This window comes from Vipera berus (assembly GCF_964194415.1).
Source record: "Vipera berus genome assembly, chromosome: 5".
In the NCBI taxonomy this organism is placed as follows: Eukaryota; Metazoa; Chordata; class Lepidosauria; order Squamata; family Viperidae; genus Vipera; species Vipera berus.
The window spans coordinates 73,453,466-73,468,584 of NC_138207.1; the positions used below are offsets into that span (position 1 = coordinate 73,453,466).

The following is a 15,119-nucleotide window of genomic DNA, read 5'->3' on the forward strand; positions in this document are numbered from 1 at the left end:
GATTTCACCACTTAAGTAGGACTATACCACTTTTTAACATGCCAATTTTCCTTTTGAATGGTGTTTCCCAACCTTGACACTTTAGGTTGCATGGATTACAACTCCTAAAATTCCCCAGTTGAAGTCCACACAAGTTGCCAAGGTTGAGAAACATTGTTCTAGGAAGTCACATTCAACATTTTTGACCGCAGACTTATGGGGGGGGCGGTGCTGCTGCAGTCACAGGTGCGAAGGGTGTTGGCGGCAGGCTCCCCTCCCTGGGGCTGGAGCCGGCACAGCTGGTGCTGTGGGAGCAGCAGAGCCCACTCTATATGGCAGGGCTGCGCAATGCGGCAGCGGAGGCGGTACAGGCCAGGCGATGTTTTAATCTTATGATTTTAAAAATATATTTTTTCTATTGTAAGTTTCCCCAAACCTCGCCATGTGGATTGCATACAAATATTATATAATTGGTAAATAAAGGTAAAACATATGTTAAATATACATCAAATGATAATATGCTTCCCTACAAAGTCAATTCTTGCTCAATGACAGACCAAAGAGTTAACTCGGAAAGGCAAGGGGAAAATCTAGAAGAGGTCTGTGCAGCTCTTCAACATCTTCATCAACGATTTGGATGAGGGGATAGATGGGGAACTCATCAAATTTGTAGACAACACCAAGCTGGCAGGAATAGCTAATACTCCAGAAGATAGGCTTAAGATACAGGAGGATCTGGACAGACTCGAACACTGGGCATTATCTAACAAAATGAAATTCAATTGTGAAAAAAGTAAAGTTCTACATTTAGACAGGAAAAATCAAATGCACAGGTATAGTATAGGTGGTACCTTGCTCAATAGTAGTAACTGTGAGAGGGATCTTGGAGTCCTAGTGGACAATCACTTAAATATGAGCCAGCAGTGTGCTGCAGCTGCCAAAAAAGCCAACACAGTGCTAGGCTGCATTAACAGAGGGATAGAATCAAGATCACGTGAAGTACTAATACCACTTTACAATGCCTTGGTAAGGCCACACCTGGAATATTGCATCCAGTTTTGGTCACCAGATGTAAAAAAGATGTCGAGACTCTAGAAAGAGTACAGAGAAGAGCAACAAAGATGATTGGGGGACTGGAGGCTAAAACATATAGGAAATGGTTGCTGGAATTGAAGAGAAGGGTGAGGGGTGACATGATAGCAGTGTTCCAATATCTCAGGGGCTGCCACAAAGAAGAGGGAGTCAAGCTATTCTCCAAAGCACCTGAAAGCAGGACAAGAAGCAACGGATGGAAACTAGTCAAGGAGAGAAGCAACCTAGAACTAAGAAGAAATTTCCTGACAGTTAGAACAATTAACCAGGGGAACTACCTGCCTCCAGAAGTGGTAAATACTCCAACACTGGAAGTTTTTAAGAAGAGACTGGCCAGCCATTTGTCTGAAATGGTATAAGGTTTCCTGCCTGAGCAGGGGATTGACCTCCAAGGTCCCTTCCAACATTATTATTATTATTATTATTATTATTATTATTATTATTATTATTATTATTATTATTATTATTATTATTATTATTATTATTATCTTGTAGAAAGGAAAGGCCCACTCTGATAAAATTAAAAATCTTTGTGGTCTGCAAAGGAATGCTGGTGGGCTAATCAATGATTTGGTGACTAAAGGAGCATCTACAGTGTTGGAGCTTGTGGTCATGGTAAGCCATGGAGGCACTAGGCCACATGACTTTCAGTGCAGTGGTGGTGATTTTATTACTTAAAAAGAAAAAGTCTGTGCTCTGTCCAAGGGTGCTTGGTAGGCTGCATGTACAGGCCTGGTCTAGAATTTATTTTGGAGCATTCAACTATCTAGAGCAGGCATGTCAAACTCATTTTGTTTGAGGCAACTTTTTATAAAAGAATTGCCATTAATTTGTTTTAATAAAATAATTTAAATCAATTTTTCACTTGATTTCAAATTAAATGAATGAGATTTTTTTTAGTAAAATTGCCAAATGCAATAAACTGGTTTTAGGTATATGTTACTGGAAGGAAAAAGCAATCCCGGTTGTGTTACTGATCCCAGAGAAACATTTGCATGTATGCAGGTATCCTTAGGGTGCCATAGTTATGCATGAGAAATATTGGTTGCAAAGTTGGCATTTCTGGATGTAATACAGATATTTTGGACTTATTTTTCTTTCTTTGCATGTTTGATATTTTTAAAAAGGCATATGCTACTGACTACGCTTATGCACATATGTAACATGATCACTGCTTGTCCAAAATTTTACTATACAGATAATACCCCCAGAAATTATTTTAGCCTTTTTAATAAATGTTGTTATTGATGTTAAGCTCACCAGGGAAAACATCATATATTGTTATGTATATACTAGGTTAATTATTTAAAGACTGAAGTGCAACATAACTAGATTCTAAATAATCTATTTTTCAAAACACACAACAGCCCAAACAGTAAAAGTAAAGTCCAAATTAAGAATATTTCATTCTTAAGAATTGTTTAGATTCAAAATAGTTTTCAAGAGTGTACAAAAGATACTATTTTTTTCTAGAATCAGCTAAATTAGACATATTACATTGAGAAAAATGTTTCTCATTTCTTTCCTGTTACTTTTGATTTCATTGCAGAGATGTTAACATAAGAAATATATTATTTTGTTATCTAATTTTACCTTCCAAAAGACAGAAGCAGATGAAAAATGTGAGGTTCTTTCCTGTTGGCTTTTCTGAATTAGCTGTTTTAGATTCTAAAAGTTTAGTTCCTAAAGAAGTAATCCTGTAAATAATTTTAACGACCTCCTCCTAGTGCAGGCTAGCAATCTTGGCTCTTTTTTATGACTCAAGGACTTCAACTCCCAGAATTCCTGAGCCAGCATGGCTCAGCTTGGAAACCTCTCCCTTTCCCCTCAGCATGGCTGGCTCAGGAATTCTGGGAGTTTATTTTATTTTTATTTATTTTAATTCCATTTATATCCCGCCCTTCTCCGAAGACTCAGGGCGGCTTACAAGCTTAGCAGTAGCCTTCATTCTATGTATATGCCTGCTTATTAGGGCTTTCACACACGCCCCAAGCGGCATTATTACAAAGTCAGCTTAATTGCCCCCAACAATCTGGGTCCTCATTTTACCTACCTCGGAAGGATGGAAGGCTGAGTCAACCTTGAGCCTGGTGGGATTCGAACCTGCACTAATTGCAGGCAGCTGGTGTTACTTAAGGAGGCATTAGCCCACTGCTCCACCAAGGCTCTTAAGAGTTGAAGTCTACGAGTCATAAAAAAGAGCCAAGATTGCTAGCCCTGCAATAGGCTTAGGAAAACCAATAAGGGAGCTGGGTTGTTGGTTTGTTGTTGTTTTTTTTTGCAAAAAAAAGGTGCCGGAACGCAGTTCTGAGCGTTCTATGAGAAAAAAAGCCCTGGCTCTGCCCTTGACCCAGGCTGCTGATTGATTCTTTGTTCAAAGGAACTTTTTATTGGTCTGCTTTGTAGGGACTAATAGCAGGCTGGTTCAAAGGCCAATCAGGAACCAATTCTCTTGGAGTTTCTTTAAAATGAACTATTGAGAAGTCTATCTAGAAGACAAATCAATCAAGAACCAGCTTTCTTAAGACTCCTGTGACATGGACCAACCAGAGATCAGTTTACAAGCTTCAAACACAATTACCCAGTCGGTGTTCTGTGTTTAGTTTTCTGTGAGCTGCTGCGAAGTACACAACAAAATCTCTCACTCTGCCTCTGAAGATGCCAGCCACAGACACCAGTGAAATGTTAAGATACCAGAAACATAGACCGTGGCTATTCAGTCCCAAATCTCATCATTTGCTTGACACCAGCTGTGAAAACCTGCACCAGTAGAAGGTAAAGGTAAAGGTTCCCCCGCACATGCGTGCTAGTCGTTTCCAACTCTAGGGGCCGGTGCTCATCTCCGTTTCAAAGCCAAAGAGCCAGGGCTTGTCCGAGGACGTCTCCGTGGTCATGTGGCCGGCATGACTAGACGCCAAAGGTGCACGGAACGCTGTTACCTTCCCACCGTAGTGGTCCCTATTTTTCTACTTGCATTTTTACGTGCTTTCGAACTGCTAGGTTGGCAGAAGCTGGGACAAGTAACAGGCGCTCACTCTGCTATGCGGCACTCGGGATTCGACCCACCAAACTTCTGATCGACAAGCTCAACATCCTAACCCACTGAGCCACCATGTCCCTATACACCAGTAGAAAGAACAGATTAATTATCCCTGACTTAAAATTATACATGTGTATTTAGCTAGCATCCTTACTCTTAGAATCATAAGCGGATAGATTTGATTCTGATGAATATTCATTTGAAATTACCAGTTTAAAAGCAAATTCCTCTGTCTGATTAGACTTTGCCTCTTGGTCTTTATGGCTGAATATGAGCCCTAGATTTGGCAGATCTCTGTTAGTCACAGGAATCTAAGAAAGCTGGTTCTTGCGGGGAACATAGGAGGAGGAAAGAGTATGTTGCACGTTCATCACCTTAAGTTCTTTATATTAAAATAATAATCATAAAGGCAGTGTAAAAAATGTAAAAACCAATGGCTTCTGAAGATTTCTTTGGTCTAGTACAGGGGTCTTCAAACCTGGCCCTTGTATGACTTGGCCCAGGCACGCTGGTTGAGGAATTCTGGGAGTTGAAGTCCACAAGTCATAAAAGGGCCAAGTTTGAAGACCCCTGGTCTACCATCTGACTCAGTGTGAGGGAGCTTCTCATGTTCCTATTGTAGATCAAAGGACCCTGACAAATCATGTTCACCTAAAATGTATGAAAAATATAAAATACTCAATAGCATACCTTCAAGAAAAATGGACACGTATCTTGAGAAAAGATACAACATGTGCACAAATTGCAATAATATTTTTATGTTTCAGCTTCTCCTTCCTCAAGAAAAGTGGTGCAGTTGGTCAAGATGAGGATATACTTTCCCTGACCATGAGATGAAATTCTGCCAGCACATTAATATTTGTGGATCATTTGTAGAATGAGAAAGGACACAACACATAATTAGCACTGAAAGTTTAGATTTATATTTTTAATCACTGCAAATACAACACGCTAGTTCTATACCCCAAATGCATAAATACACATTCACAACACAGTCATGGTGCTATTGCATTGATTTTAGTTTATTAACCAGTGAAAGGATAAACGATGTAATTCAGTATACTTAAGATCCAAATGAATCCATGAATTAACTGAAATGAAATGAAGGACGTCTCTCAAAACAGTACATTTTAAAATCTTTTTTAACTATCGAGAATATGCTTTCCTGCTTTCCATAGAGTATGTTGTCTTTACCCGCAGTATCCTAAGAAAGAAAAAGAGAAAGAAAATATGCTAAAATTCCCAGAATGCATTACAAAATAAAGGGAACTGATTTGATTTAATATGGTATAGTAAGTTTCCACAGCTGCAGATGTGTACAAACCTTCCTGCTAAATTACCAGACTGTGAATGTCTTTAATTTCATTCTTGATGACTCAAAGAATAATAGTAAAGGTAAAGGTTCCCCCGCACATGCGTGCTAGTTGTTTCCAACTCTAGGGGCCGGTGCTCATCTCCGTTTCAAAGCCGAAGAGCCAGCGCTTGTCCGAGGACGTATCCGTGGTCATGTGGCCGGCATGACTAGACACCAAAGGTGCACGGAACGCTGTTACCTTCCCACCGTAGTGGTCCCTATTTTTCTACTTGCATTTTTACGTGCTTTCGAACTGCTAGGTTGGCAGAAGCTGGGACAAGTAACAGGCACTCACTCTGTTACGCGGCACTCGGGATTCGACCTGCCAAACTGCCGACCTTCTGATCGACAAGCTTAGCGTCCTAACCCACTGAGCCACCGCATCTCTTCACAAAGAATAATACATACATCTTAAAACTGACAAGTCTGAGAAATACTGGAATAGACAAACCGTCCATGTGTAATATGTTAAAGCTTTTTTCAGGATGGGTGATATTGTGTGAATGGTTATAATGACAGCTGCTATAATGTTAATTGAACTAAGGAAGTGGGGAAAAGACATGAATTTCAAGATGGAAAAACAGATATTCCGTGGGTCACAGAACTTCAGGAAGAGATTTCCTAACAAAAAGGGAGAATAATCCAAATTTAAATTAACAAGCCAGATTGCCTCTATTTGCAAAAGGACTGGAGAGGAAAGGATGTAAATCATATTTGAGAAAACTGGTAAATGTTGAATTAATATGGGATAGCAGAAATCCCTCTAGGCCTCCTTTTTTTTCAATTCCATCATTTATTAAAAAAAACAACACCTGGTGTTTAACTCATGGCCAAGTTTTGTTTTATCCCTTTCATGAGTCTTCGCATGCCCAGTTTGCCTTCCAATTCCCTCCCCCTGGTCCCCTGAGATTTTGGCCTAGGTAGACCTGAGATCACAGCAACTGACTGGAACCTTGTATGAAAGAATGGCATTCAGGATGGATAAGTAGGTTTATAAACTTGTTTCTAGTGTGATCTACTCCTCAGATCTGATCATTTCGTCAGATGCACCTCTTCAACTTTATGTATTAGGGTTTGCCATGAATATAACTTGAAGCAGATGTAACTTGTGTTGGACCTACAAATTTCCCAGCCACAAAGGCGTCATGGTTAGAAATTCTAAGAGTAATAACCCCAACGTATCAGATTGGTGAAAGCTAGTCTTAAGGCATATGATGATCCAGACCAGTATTTCCCAACCTCACAACTTTAAGATGTTGCCTGGTGAATTCTGGGAGCTGAAGTCCATGCAACTCAAAGGTTGGGTGATGTTGAGAAACACTGATCTAGACAAATATATTAGGAACTTAATTTTTGCCCATTCAAGGAGATACATAATGTAATATATTCTCCATCTTTCACTCATAGTGTTGTTTTCTTCCACAATCTGTCTGGAAGACAGGCCCTGTTTTTATCAAGGATCTTAAGGTGATTGTGGCATCTGTGTGCCACTAAGAATTCTAACCCCATTAGAATGAGCACCTTTCTTGTTCTTACTCTATCCCAAGGGTAGGCAACCTTGGCTCTTTTATGACTTGTGGACTTCAACTCCCAGAATTCCTGAGCCAGCTTGGTTGCCTACCCCTGTTCTATCCTGTCCTTAGCCAGATTTCCTGTAAATTCTAATAAAATATTCCTTACCATTATGTACAATACGCCTGTATTGCTTGTCTAGGCAGAGTTCCACCTGCTTTTGCCTGACAATTTTTTGTGCTTCAGGTGTTAGCCCATCTAGAGTCCGGGAAAACAAAAACGAGTAGCTATCACCACAAGTCCCATCTTCAGTAATATTACGGCAGGAGTAGTGTAGAGCATATGTATCGTAATCCGTGGCCATAACCCAGTGATCATCATCTAGGATAAAGCATAGTGAAAATTCAGTATCACTTTATATGTAGACCTCAACATATAGGACAATTGGGACCAGAATTTATGATGCTAAGCAAGGTGGTTATTGAATCATGCCTGATTTTGTGACCTTTTTTGCCAGGATTGTTAAGTGAATCGCTGCAGTTGTTAAGTCCAAATTAATAATGTTTCACAAGACCCCAAGATGCTGTAACTGTTGTATGTTCATGCTGGTCGCCAAGCTCCCAAATTTTGATCATGTAATTGTGGGGATGCTATGATATTTTTAAGTGAGAGGACTGGTTGCAAATCACTTTTTTCAGTGCTGTTGTAACTTTGAATGGTCACTAAACAAATAGTTATAAGATGAGGATTACCTGCATTTTTTTAATTCCACCAAGCCTATTAGTTCATCATCACATATTAATCCACTGTCACTCACTTTAAAACTCTTTCTTCTTGAGCAAAACTTATTTCGTAGGCATCTGCTTAATAATGTAAAAAGCACTGCTGCTCAGGCACTGAACTTTATCAGATAGGAGATTTATTTTGGTATTAGAAAATGCCAGTTATTCAAAACTGATTCTGAAATGTTTAAATGCACAGGCAATTTAGTTGCTCGCATACATGTTAATGCTGTATGTAGAAAAATTATGAATAGAAATTAGATTTTGAAACATTATTTCAGAGCCAAATGGCAAGTCAACCTGGTGAACACAACAGGGAGAATGGTTTTCAGAAAAGTTGCTAATGGTGTTTATTGTGCTGAAGAAGCCAAAAGTTTAACATCCGTGGAATGGACAGGCTTAAGTGATAAAAGTCCTGAAATTTACATAGGAATCAACACTAGGAGCACATTATCTTTCAAGTTATCAAATAACTTTAGGAGGGGAAAGAACTTCTATCAGCTTCCGTTCTAAAAGACTGGAGCCAGCTTTTGATAAGATACAATGCAGAGGATGCACCAAATTCAGTGTTTAACATGACCAGACAAGGATACCAGCCTTTGGACTCCAGAACTTTTAGGAAGCAAAATGTTGTGATATCGTGGCAGACCAAAGGTTAAATATCTGTTGAAGGTGGAGATGAAAAAAAAAAACTGGAGACAAATAGCCAGTAATATCTGATGATTTCTGGAGAAAGAGAAAAAAAACCTGAAAAAAGCAGGCAATTCCACCTGCCTTTTCTGAAGACTTCAAGGGATCGCTAAAACCAGGTTTTCAGCAACGTAAGTAACAAAATGGTTCAAATGGTATGTCAGTCTATTCTGAGCAACTTCCTTAAATTTAGCTGGAGCTTCTGTGGGCAGGCGTAGGAGATTTTCTTCTGCTTTCATCTACTGTATTTAATGCTTATAGATTTGACCAACATCTCTTCACAAAGTAAAGGAGACTAGGTCAGGAGTAGGCAACCTTGGCTCTTTTGTGACTCATGGACTACAACTCCCAGAATTCCTGAGCAAGCCATGCTGGCTCAGGAAATCTGGGAGTTGAAGTCCATGAGTCATAAAAGAGCCGAGGTTGCCTACCCCTGGACTAGATCATAACTTTCCCCTCCCCCCCGGCAACCTGGCACTTTCCATATGTATTGAATTTTGGACTTTGAGCAGTCCAAGGTAGCCAGGGCTCTGAGTAGCAAGCTCTCTTCCTGGTATACTCACTTCCTTTCTGGAGATATGAGGCCACACCCCAATATTTCATTTTAAACTTGGCAGGGTCCTCTGTCTCGGTGAAAGTGCCAATCATATCAGCACACATGTTCCAGTTACTGAAAAGAAGGAGAGATGGATTTAAGGTCCATCAAGGAATAAAAGAAGGTAAGCAGGTGAAAGAGAGGCAAAAACTATAATAGGCTGGATCGCATGATTTTTCTGACTTGAGTAACAGCCATTTTAGTTCTTGTGTTGCACCTACCAACACAAGTCAAAGTGTTTAATAATCAAGGCCAAACATGATTTTTTGGCATAAGGCGGAAACTAACACCGCCATCACCACTGGATTGTCTCCCCTGCCTTGTCCTTATTGCAATAGTAATACGTTCTAAAACCTACCAGTTTGATGCCCCGAGGTAGCTAAGAGAGCAACCTGATCCTCCCTAATGATACGACTGGACCTTCTGTGAAGGAAGCTGGATCTCAAGACTCACCCAAAGAGCTCAACTCGGCCTCTGGCAGTGGCAGTCATTTTATCATTCTCATCCAAAAAAAAGTTGGCCACCACATTATCCTGAAGAAACAGTCCTTCTGGGTCTTTCTTGGCTATGGCATACCAGGTGCCAGCATACTGCCAAAAAGAGGGGGGGGGGAAAAACTCCTTAGCAGACCTGTCTATATGAGGAAATGCAATGCAAATATGAGGAAATGAAATGCCAATGAAGAAAGTTTCCATTGCAGCCATGTTCATCTGTCATTAACATTTGTAACAAAAATGAAATTCCAGTCTTCAATATTTCAAGAAACCCCAAAACATTCTGAGCGAAACTAAACAAACTTTGATTCTCAGCTAATTTTGCTTAAAATAACATTCCAGATTAAGTTGGTGAGTGCCACTTACAAGCCATACTTCTGATTATAGGCCTAAAGATTACCCATGTAGTAGGGCTCTATTGATATTATCCTTCTCATCTTCACATCTTCTCTTCTTTCCTTTCCTACTACCTTCTCCTATTAGTATCTATGATTTATCACTTGTTGTTGTATCTTGTGCATCTATTATATAAGCCATACCAGTTGTTGTATGTACACTGAGAGCTTACGCATCAGAGACAAATTTCTTGTGTGTCTAATCACACTTGGCCAATAAAGAATTCTATTCTATTCTATTCTATTCTATTCTATTCTATTCTATTCTATTCTATTCTATTCTATTCTATTCTATTCTATTCTATTCTATTCTATTCTATTCTATTCTATTCTATTCTATTCTATTCTATTCTATTCTATTCTATTCTATTCTATTCCTTTGAAAGAGGGGTGAACCAAATACAATAACTCTGCAAAACTTAATAATTAACCTTTGTTTTATTTACCAGATAGTTCCTACGTTATTATGAAACCAATGGGAAGGTATAAATATACACCATTCCAGGGATGACACAGATTAGCCACTGATTATGAGCCAATAATAAAGGAAAACACTAGATCCGGCATTTCCATACCTTTTCCTTACATATCTAATTTTGATTTCCTTACTACACCAGGAAAAGCGATAGGGAAAGTTGCCTGCTAGTAAGAAACATCCAATGTCAGATTTGTCTTTCCCAGAAAAATCAAAGTTGAAGTATTCTCTGCAATCTTAGAAAAGGAAGTCTAAAATGTTTGATGCCTGTTGCCTTTCAGAGTCCTAAAGATCTGTGCCTTATATTTCATGAAATGTGCTCTTCTGCATATAAAGTAACTTGTCTCTCTATTTTATTTTTACTGATTTGTTAGAATGCATCCCACACCTTTATACAATGCTCAAGGCAGCTTACAGCATTGAAAAGGCCCATTACAAAATGTAAGAGTAAAGACTGCATCGTTGAAGTCAAGCCAAAATTAAGATCAGTATCAAAAACAATTGCTATCCATTGGAAGTGACCTAGAAAGCTTTTCCTTTTCCTGTCATCTCTAGCACGGATAAAGCAGAGATAAACTGGGTTAGATAACTGAACCTTCTGGGATTAACACATGAATGATTCGGATGAGGAAGTGGTGCCAATTCTCTTCCCCTTGTCTCAGTCTGTCAATAAGAAAACCTGGGATCTAGCCTTTATAATAGAAGATGACTCACTTGGAGTTTACATACAGGTGAAATATCTACATACATAGGCTGTCTTAGAGAAACCATAATCCCAAGAAGGAAATTCGGGTAAAACCAAGTTACTGTTGTTATTTGAAATGTAAACACATGTAACACAATTCACAAATGTGATTTCTCTAAGAGACTGACACCCTTTGAAATTTATTTCTGAAAATAAATGGGAAGAACAGTTTGCCGAGCAATGAACACAACTAACTGCCTTTCTCTGTTTCAAAGAGAGATAACCACGAATTAGCTTCACGCAATGTTAATACTGTTATCCATTTAGCAGCAGTAGAACACATGACCTTGAAGATTACACCACCTGCCTAAAGGATTTTACTGTTTTTTACATTTGGCAACCCAAGAAGCAGTAGAGTTATATTTAGGTATGGTTATGAATTCAAAGATAGAGATTCTTTGTCCCTCTAAATGGTTTCAGACTGCACAAAATTGTAGTTCAGCCACATTCAGAATCCCATGGGTTAGGGCAGGAAATTAAGGTCTTCTAGTCAAAACCCCCGCTCACGCAGGAGACCTATACCATTTCAGACAAGTAAGCGGCTGTTCAGTTTCTTCTTTAAAAATTCCAGTGATGAAGCACCCACAATTTCTGAAGGCAAGTTAGTTAATTGCTCTTACTATTAGAAAGCTTCTCCTTAATTCCAGGTTGCTTCCCTCTTTGATTAGTTTCCATCCATTGTTTCTTGTCCTGCCCTCTGGTGCTTTGAAAAATAAGATGGCCCTCTCTTCTTTGGGGCAGCCCCTCAAATACTGGAACACTGCTATCATGTCACCTCTAACCCTTCTTTTCTCTAGACTAGCCCTACTCTATCAGGCTTACTCTGCAGGCAGCTAAGATTCTTTCGTGTAACTGGGGAAGATTTTGGAAAGTGGAAGCAGCAAAAAAGAAAAAAAACAGCAGGAATGGGCTGTAGGGGAGCAAACTAGAATATCTAGAGAAAGGAAAAGATGAGGGCGGGATACTTACTCGATGTCTATCAAAGTTTTCCTGTACTGTGAAGCTGCTCACTTGGCAGTCCCGCTGAGCTTGACATCTGCTATCCAAAAATGCCAAGAACCCCACTAGCATCAACCAGGCAAGATCTGGATTCCTACAAGACATCTTGCTCCTTTGTGCCTGCAACAAAAATCAAATACGTACCAATCATAATGGGGAAGAAAAGGAAGACTGTCCAGAATAACCTGAAGGAAAGATGAAGAACAGACTCTATTAGGCATATGGCAGATGAAAGGATAAATCTTATGAAGCCCCCTAAGTAGGGTACTAGAATTCTTCTAAAATCATCTTTCTGAATCAGGGTAGTACTGGGACCTTTTGAGGTCATCTTCTGTATATCATAATCCCCAGAGAAAGAGGCTCCAATAATTAAAGAAGTTACTTGTCTGTGGAAGAGAAACGCAGACCCAGCAGCTAAGTTCTAAAGCAAACAGGAAGAGGACAGGAGCTTTAATAACCTTGGGTGAGGTTGGTGAAGCAGTTCTTTGGTAAGCCCCCTCCCATGCAGCAGAATTGGGAGGGGGAAGCAAGCAGAGACCAGGCGTTAGATTAACTCCAGCTGCTGGCCAAGCTGTCCTAACAAAGATCTTGCATAACTCTGCAGCAGGAGGCTGGGGAAGCAAACAGCAGTGACAGCCATGATCTTTGATCCCCAGCCACACACACTCTTCTTTGGATTCTAGAACAACAGGGGTCCCTCTGGTTTATGTAACGCCATTTGAGTAAAAGCCAAGTCAAGAAAGCAAGACTCACCCAGCCAGCTCTGGTTATGGTTCAGAAGAGGGCTTGATGGCTGCAAGTGTCTCTGAGAACTCTCCTTGTTTTCATGCTCATTTGGGCATGGTTAGAAACACTTCATGATATTGCTGGCAAAAAGGATTCTCATTCATTCAGCGTTGTCATTGATCCTTCGGGCCTTTCTGAATGTTAAAATATTTTTTTTAAAAAAAAATAGAATTGTGGTAGGAAAGAAGACCCAATAATCCATTGTACGGCAATATCTTTTGCTACAGGATGGTGATTGGATTGGTTCCCCTCCCCATGAGCAGGCCTAGTTATCTTTTTTTTTAAAAAAGGGGGGGAATAGGTGTTTTATATGTGACTGTGAGACAGAGCAGAAGGTGGTCTTGGGGATGAGCTGCCTTTCACATAAGATGTATCAGCAACAAGATGGAGAATGATGGATTTTTGAGACTCCATCTTCCATCTATATATAGGGTACAAATGAAGCAGTCGTATCAATACAGATATCTACCAAATAAGTTATTATAGAAATTGAAGTTGGCAGTTTGGCGGGTCGAATCCCGAGTGCCGCGTAGCAGAGTGAGCGCCTGTTACTCGTCCCAGCTTCTGCCAACCTAGCAGTTCGAAAGCACGTAAAAATGCAAGTAGAAAAATAGGGACCACTACGGTGGGAAGGTAACAGCGTTCCGTGCGCCTTTGGCGTCTAGTCATGCCGGCCACATGACCACGGAGACGTCCTCGGACAAGCGCTGGCTCTTCGGCTTTGAAACGGAGATGAGCACCGGCCCCTAGAGTCGGAAACGACTAGCATGCATGTGCGGGGGAACCTTTACCTTTACCTTTTATGGCATTAATAAATCTTTTTTTATGTTCAAAATATTTCACATTCAATAATTCAGTAGTTCCTCCAGGAAATGCCAAATCCAGGACACTTCCATTTTTTTTATTATCAAATTTGTTTGCTCCCCATCTTGTGTTTCGAAGGAACTCTGAGCAGCTGGGGTTTTCATCCCCAAATCTTTCCCAGCCACTTTATGGACATCCATATTGGGTTGATGGAAAAGTTGGGCAGGGAAGTAACTGATGCAAATTGTGATACCAAGATGTCACTGACACATTATACACAGGTAGTCCTCGAATTACAACCACAATTGAGCCCAAAATTTCTATTGCTAAGTGAGACAATAAAGTGAAATTTACCCCATTTTACAACCTTTCAATTGTTAAGTGAATCACTGCAGTTGTTAAGTTAGTGACATGGTTGTTAAGTGAATCTGGCTTTCCCATTGATTTTGCTTGTCAGAAGGTCTCAAAAAGGGATCACATGACTCCGGGACACTGCAGCCGTCATAAATATGAGTCAGTTGCCAAGCGTCCGAATTTTGATCACATGGTCATGGGGAAGCGACAACGGTTGTGTGAAAAATGGTCATAAGTCACTGTTTTTAGTGCTGAGGTAACTTTGGTCACTAAATGAACTGTCGTAAGTTGAGGACATTGTGCAATGACATCATAATGCATTAGACCAGCATGACAGGGGTGTGTGGATTCTGGGAATTGAAGTCCACACATATTTCAAATTGCCAAAATTGAGAAGCACTGGATTAGACATTACTGCAGTTTCTAGCAAAACCCTGGGGTAGGCACAACATATATACCATAATGTTTGAAGCTTGCCAAAGTATTTCTACCTGAGCAACAAGTAAGAATCTATGCCAGTGGTGGCGAATCTATGGCATGCATGCCAGAGGCAGCACTCAGAGCCCTCTCTGTGGGCACATGTGCCATCGCCCCAGACCCGCCTCCCCCCATGCCCCCCTCCTCACCAGCAGCCCCCCCAGAGGAGAGTCACCCTCAGAGACTCACCCCCTGGCGCAGCCTACATGGAGCAGCACAGCCAAGGATATGGCAGCCGGACAGCAGGGACCAGACTCTGCCCTCACGCCCTGTCGCGCACAGATGATACTGTGGGGCACAGGTGGAGGGCGTGGCTGCCATGGCACTGCCGGGCTGCCTGGGTAATCTGCAGTGGGCCGTGGAGGCGGTGAGTGGCCCTGCGGGTGGGTGGGGTGGGGGAGTGGGGTGGGGCAGGGTGGGGGGTGGGGTGAAGGCAGTCTGGGGGCAGGGCGGAGCAGGCAGGACAGGGGCGGAGCAGGCAGGACGGGGACAGGGCGGGGGTGGTTTGGGGGCACTCGGTCTCTAAAAGTTTCACCATCACTGATC

General features: G+C 40.9%; 1 protein-coding gene across 1 annotated transcript; it reads right to left on the bottom strand.

Moving 5' to 3' along the window:
• Window positions 1-5,286: 5,286 nt before the first annotated feature.
• On the bottom strand, window positions 5,287-14,894 carry RBP4 (retinol binding protein 4; the record flags this gene model as incomplete). The annotated part of the gene is made up of 6 exons (XM_081328593.1): window positions 5,287-5,315; window positions 7,146-7,358; window positions 9,013-9,119; window positions 9,498-9,634; window positions 12,123-12,272; window positions 14,763-14,894. 6 exons carry the CDS (start codon window positions 14,892-14,894, stop codon window positions 5,302-5,304), a joined length of 753 nt encoding a protein of 250 aa, XP_081184719.1. The 3' UTR covers window positions 5,287-5,301.
• Between the last annotated feature and the right edge of the window lie 225 nt (window positions 14,895-15,119).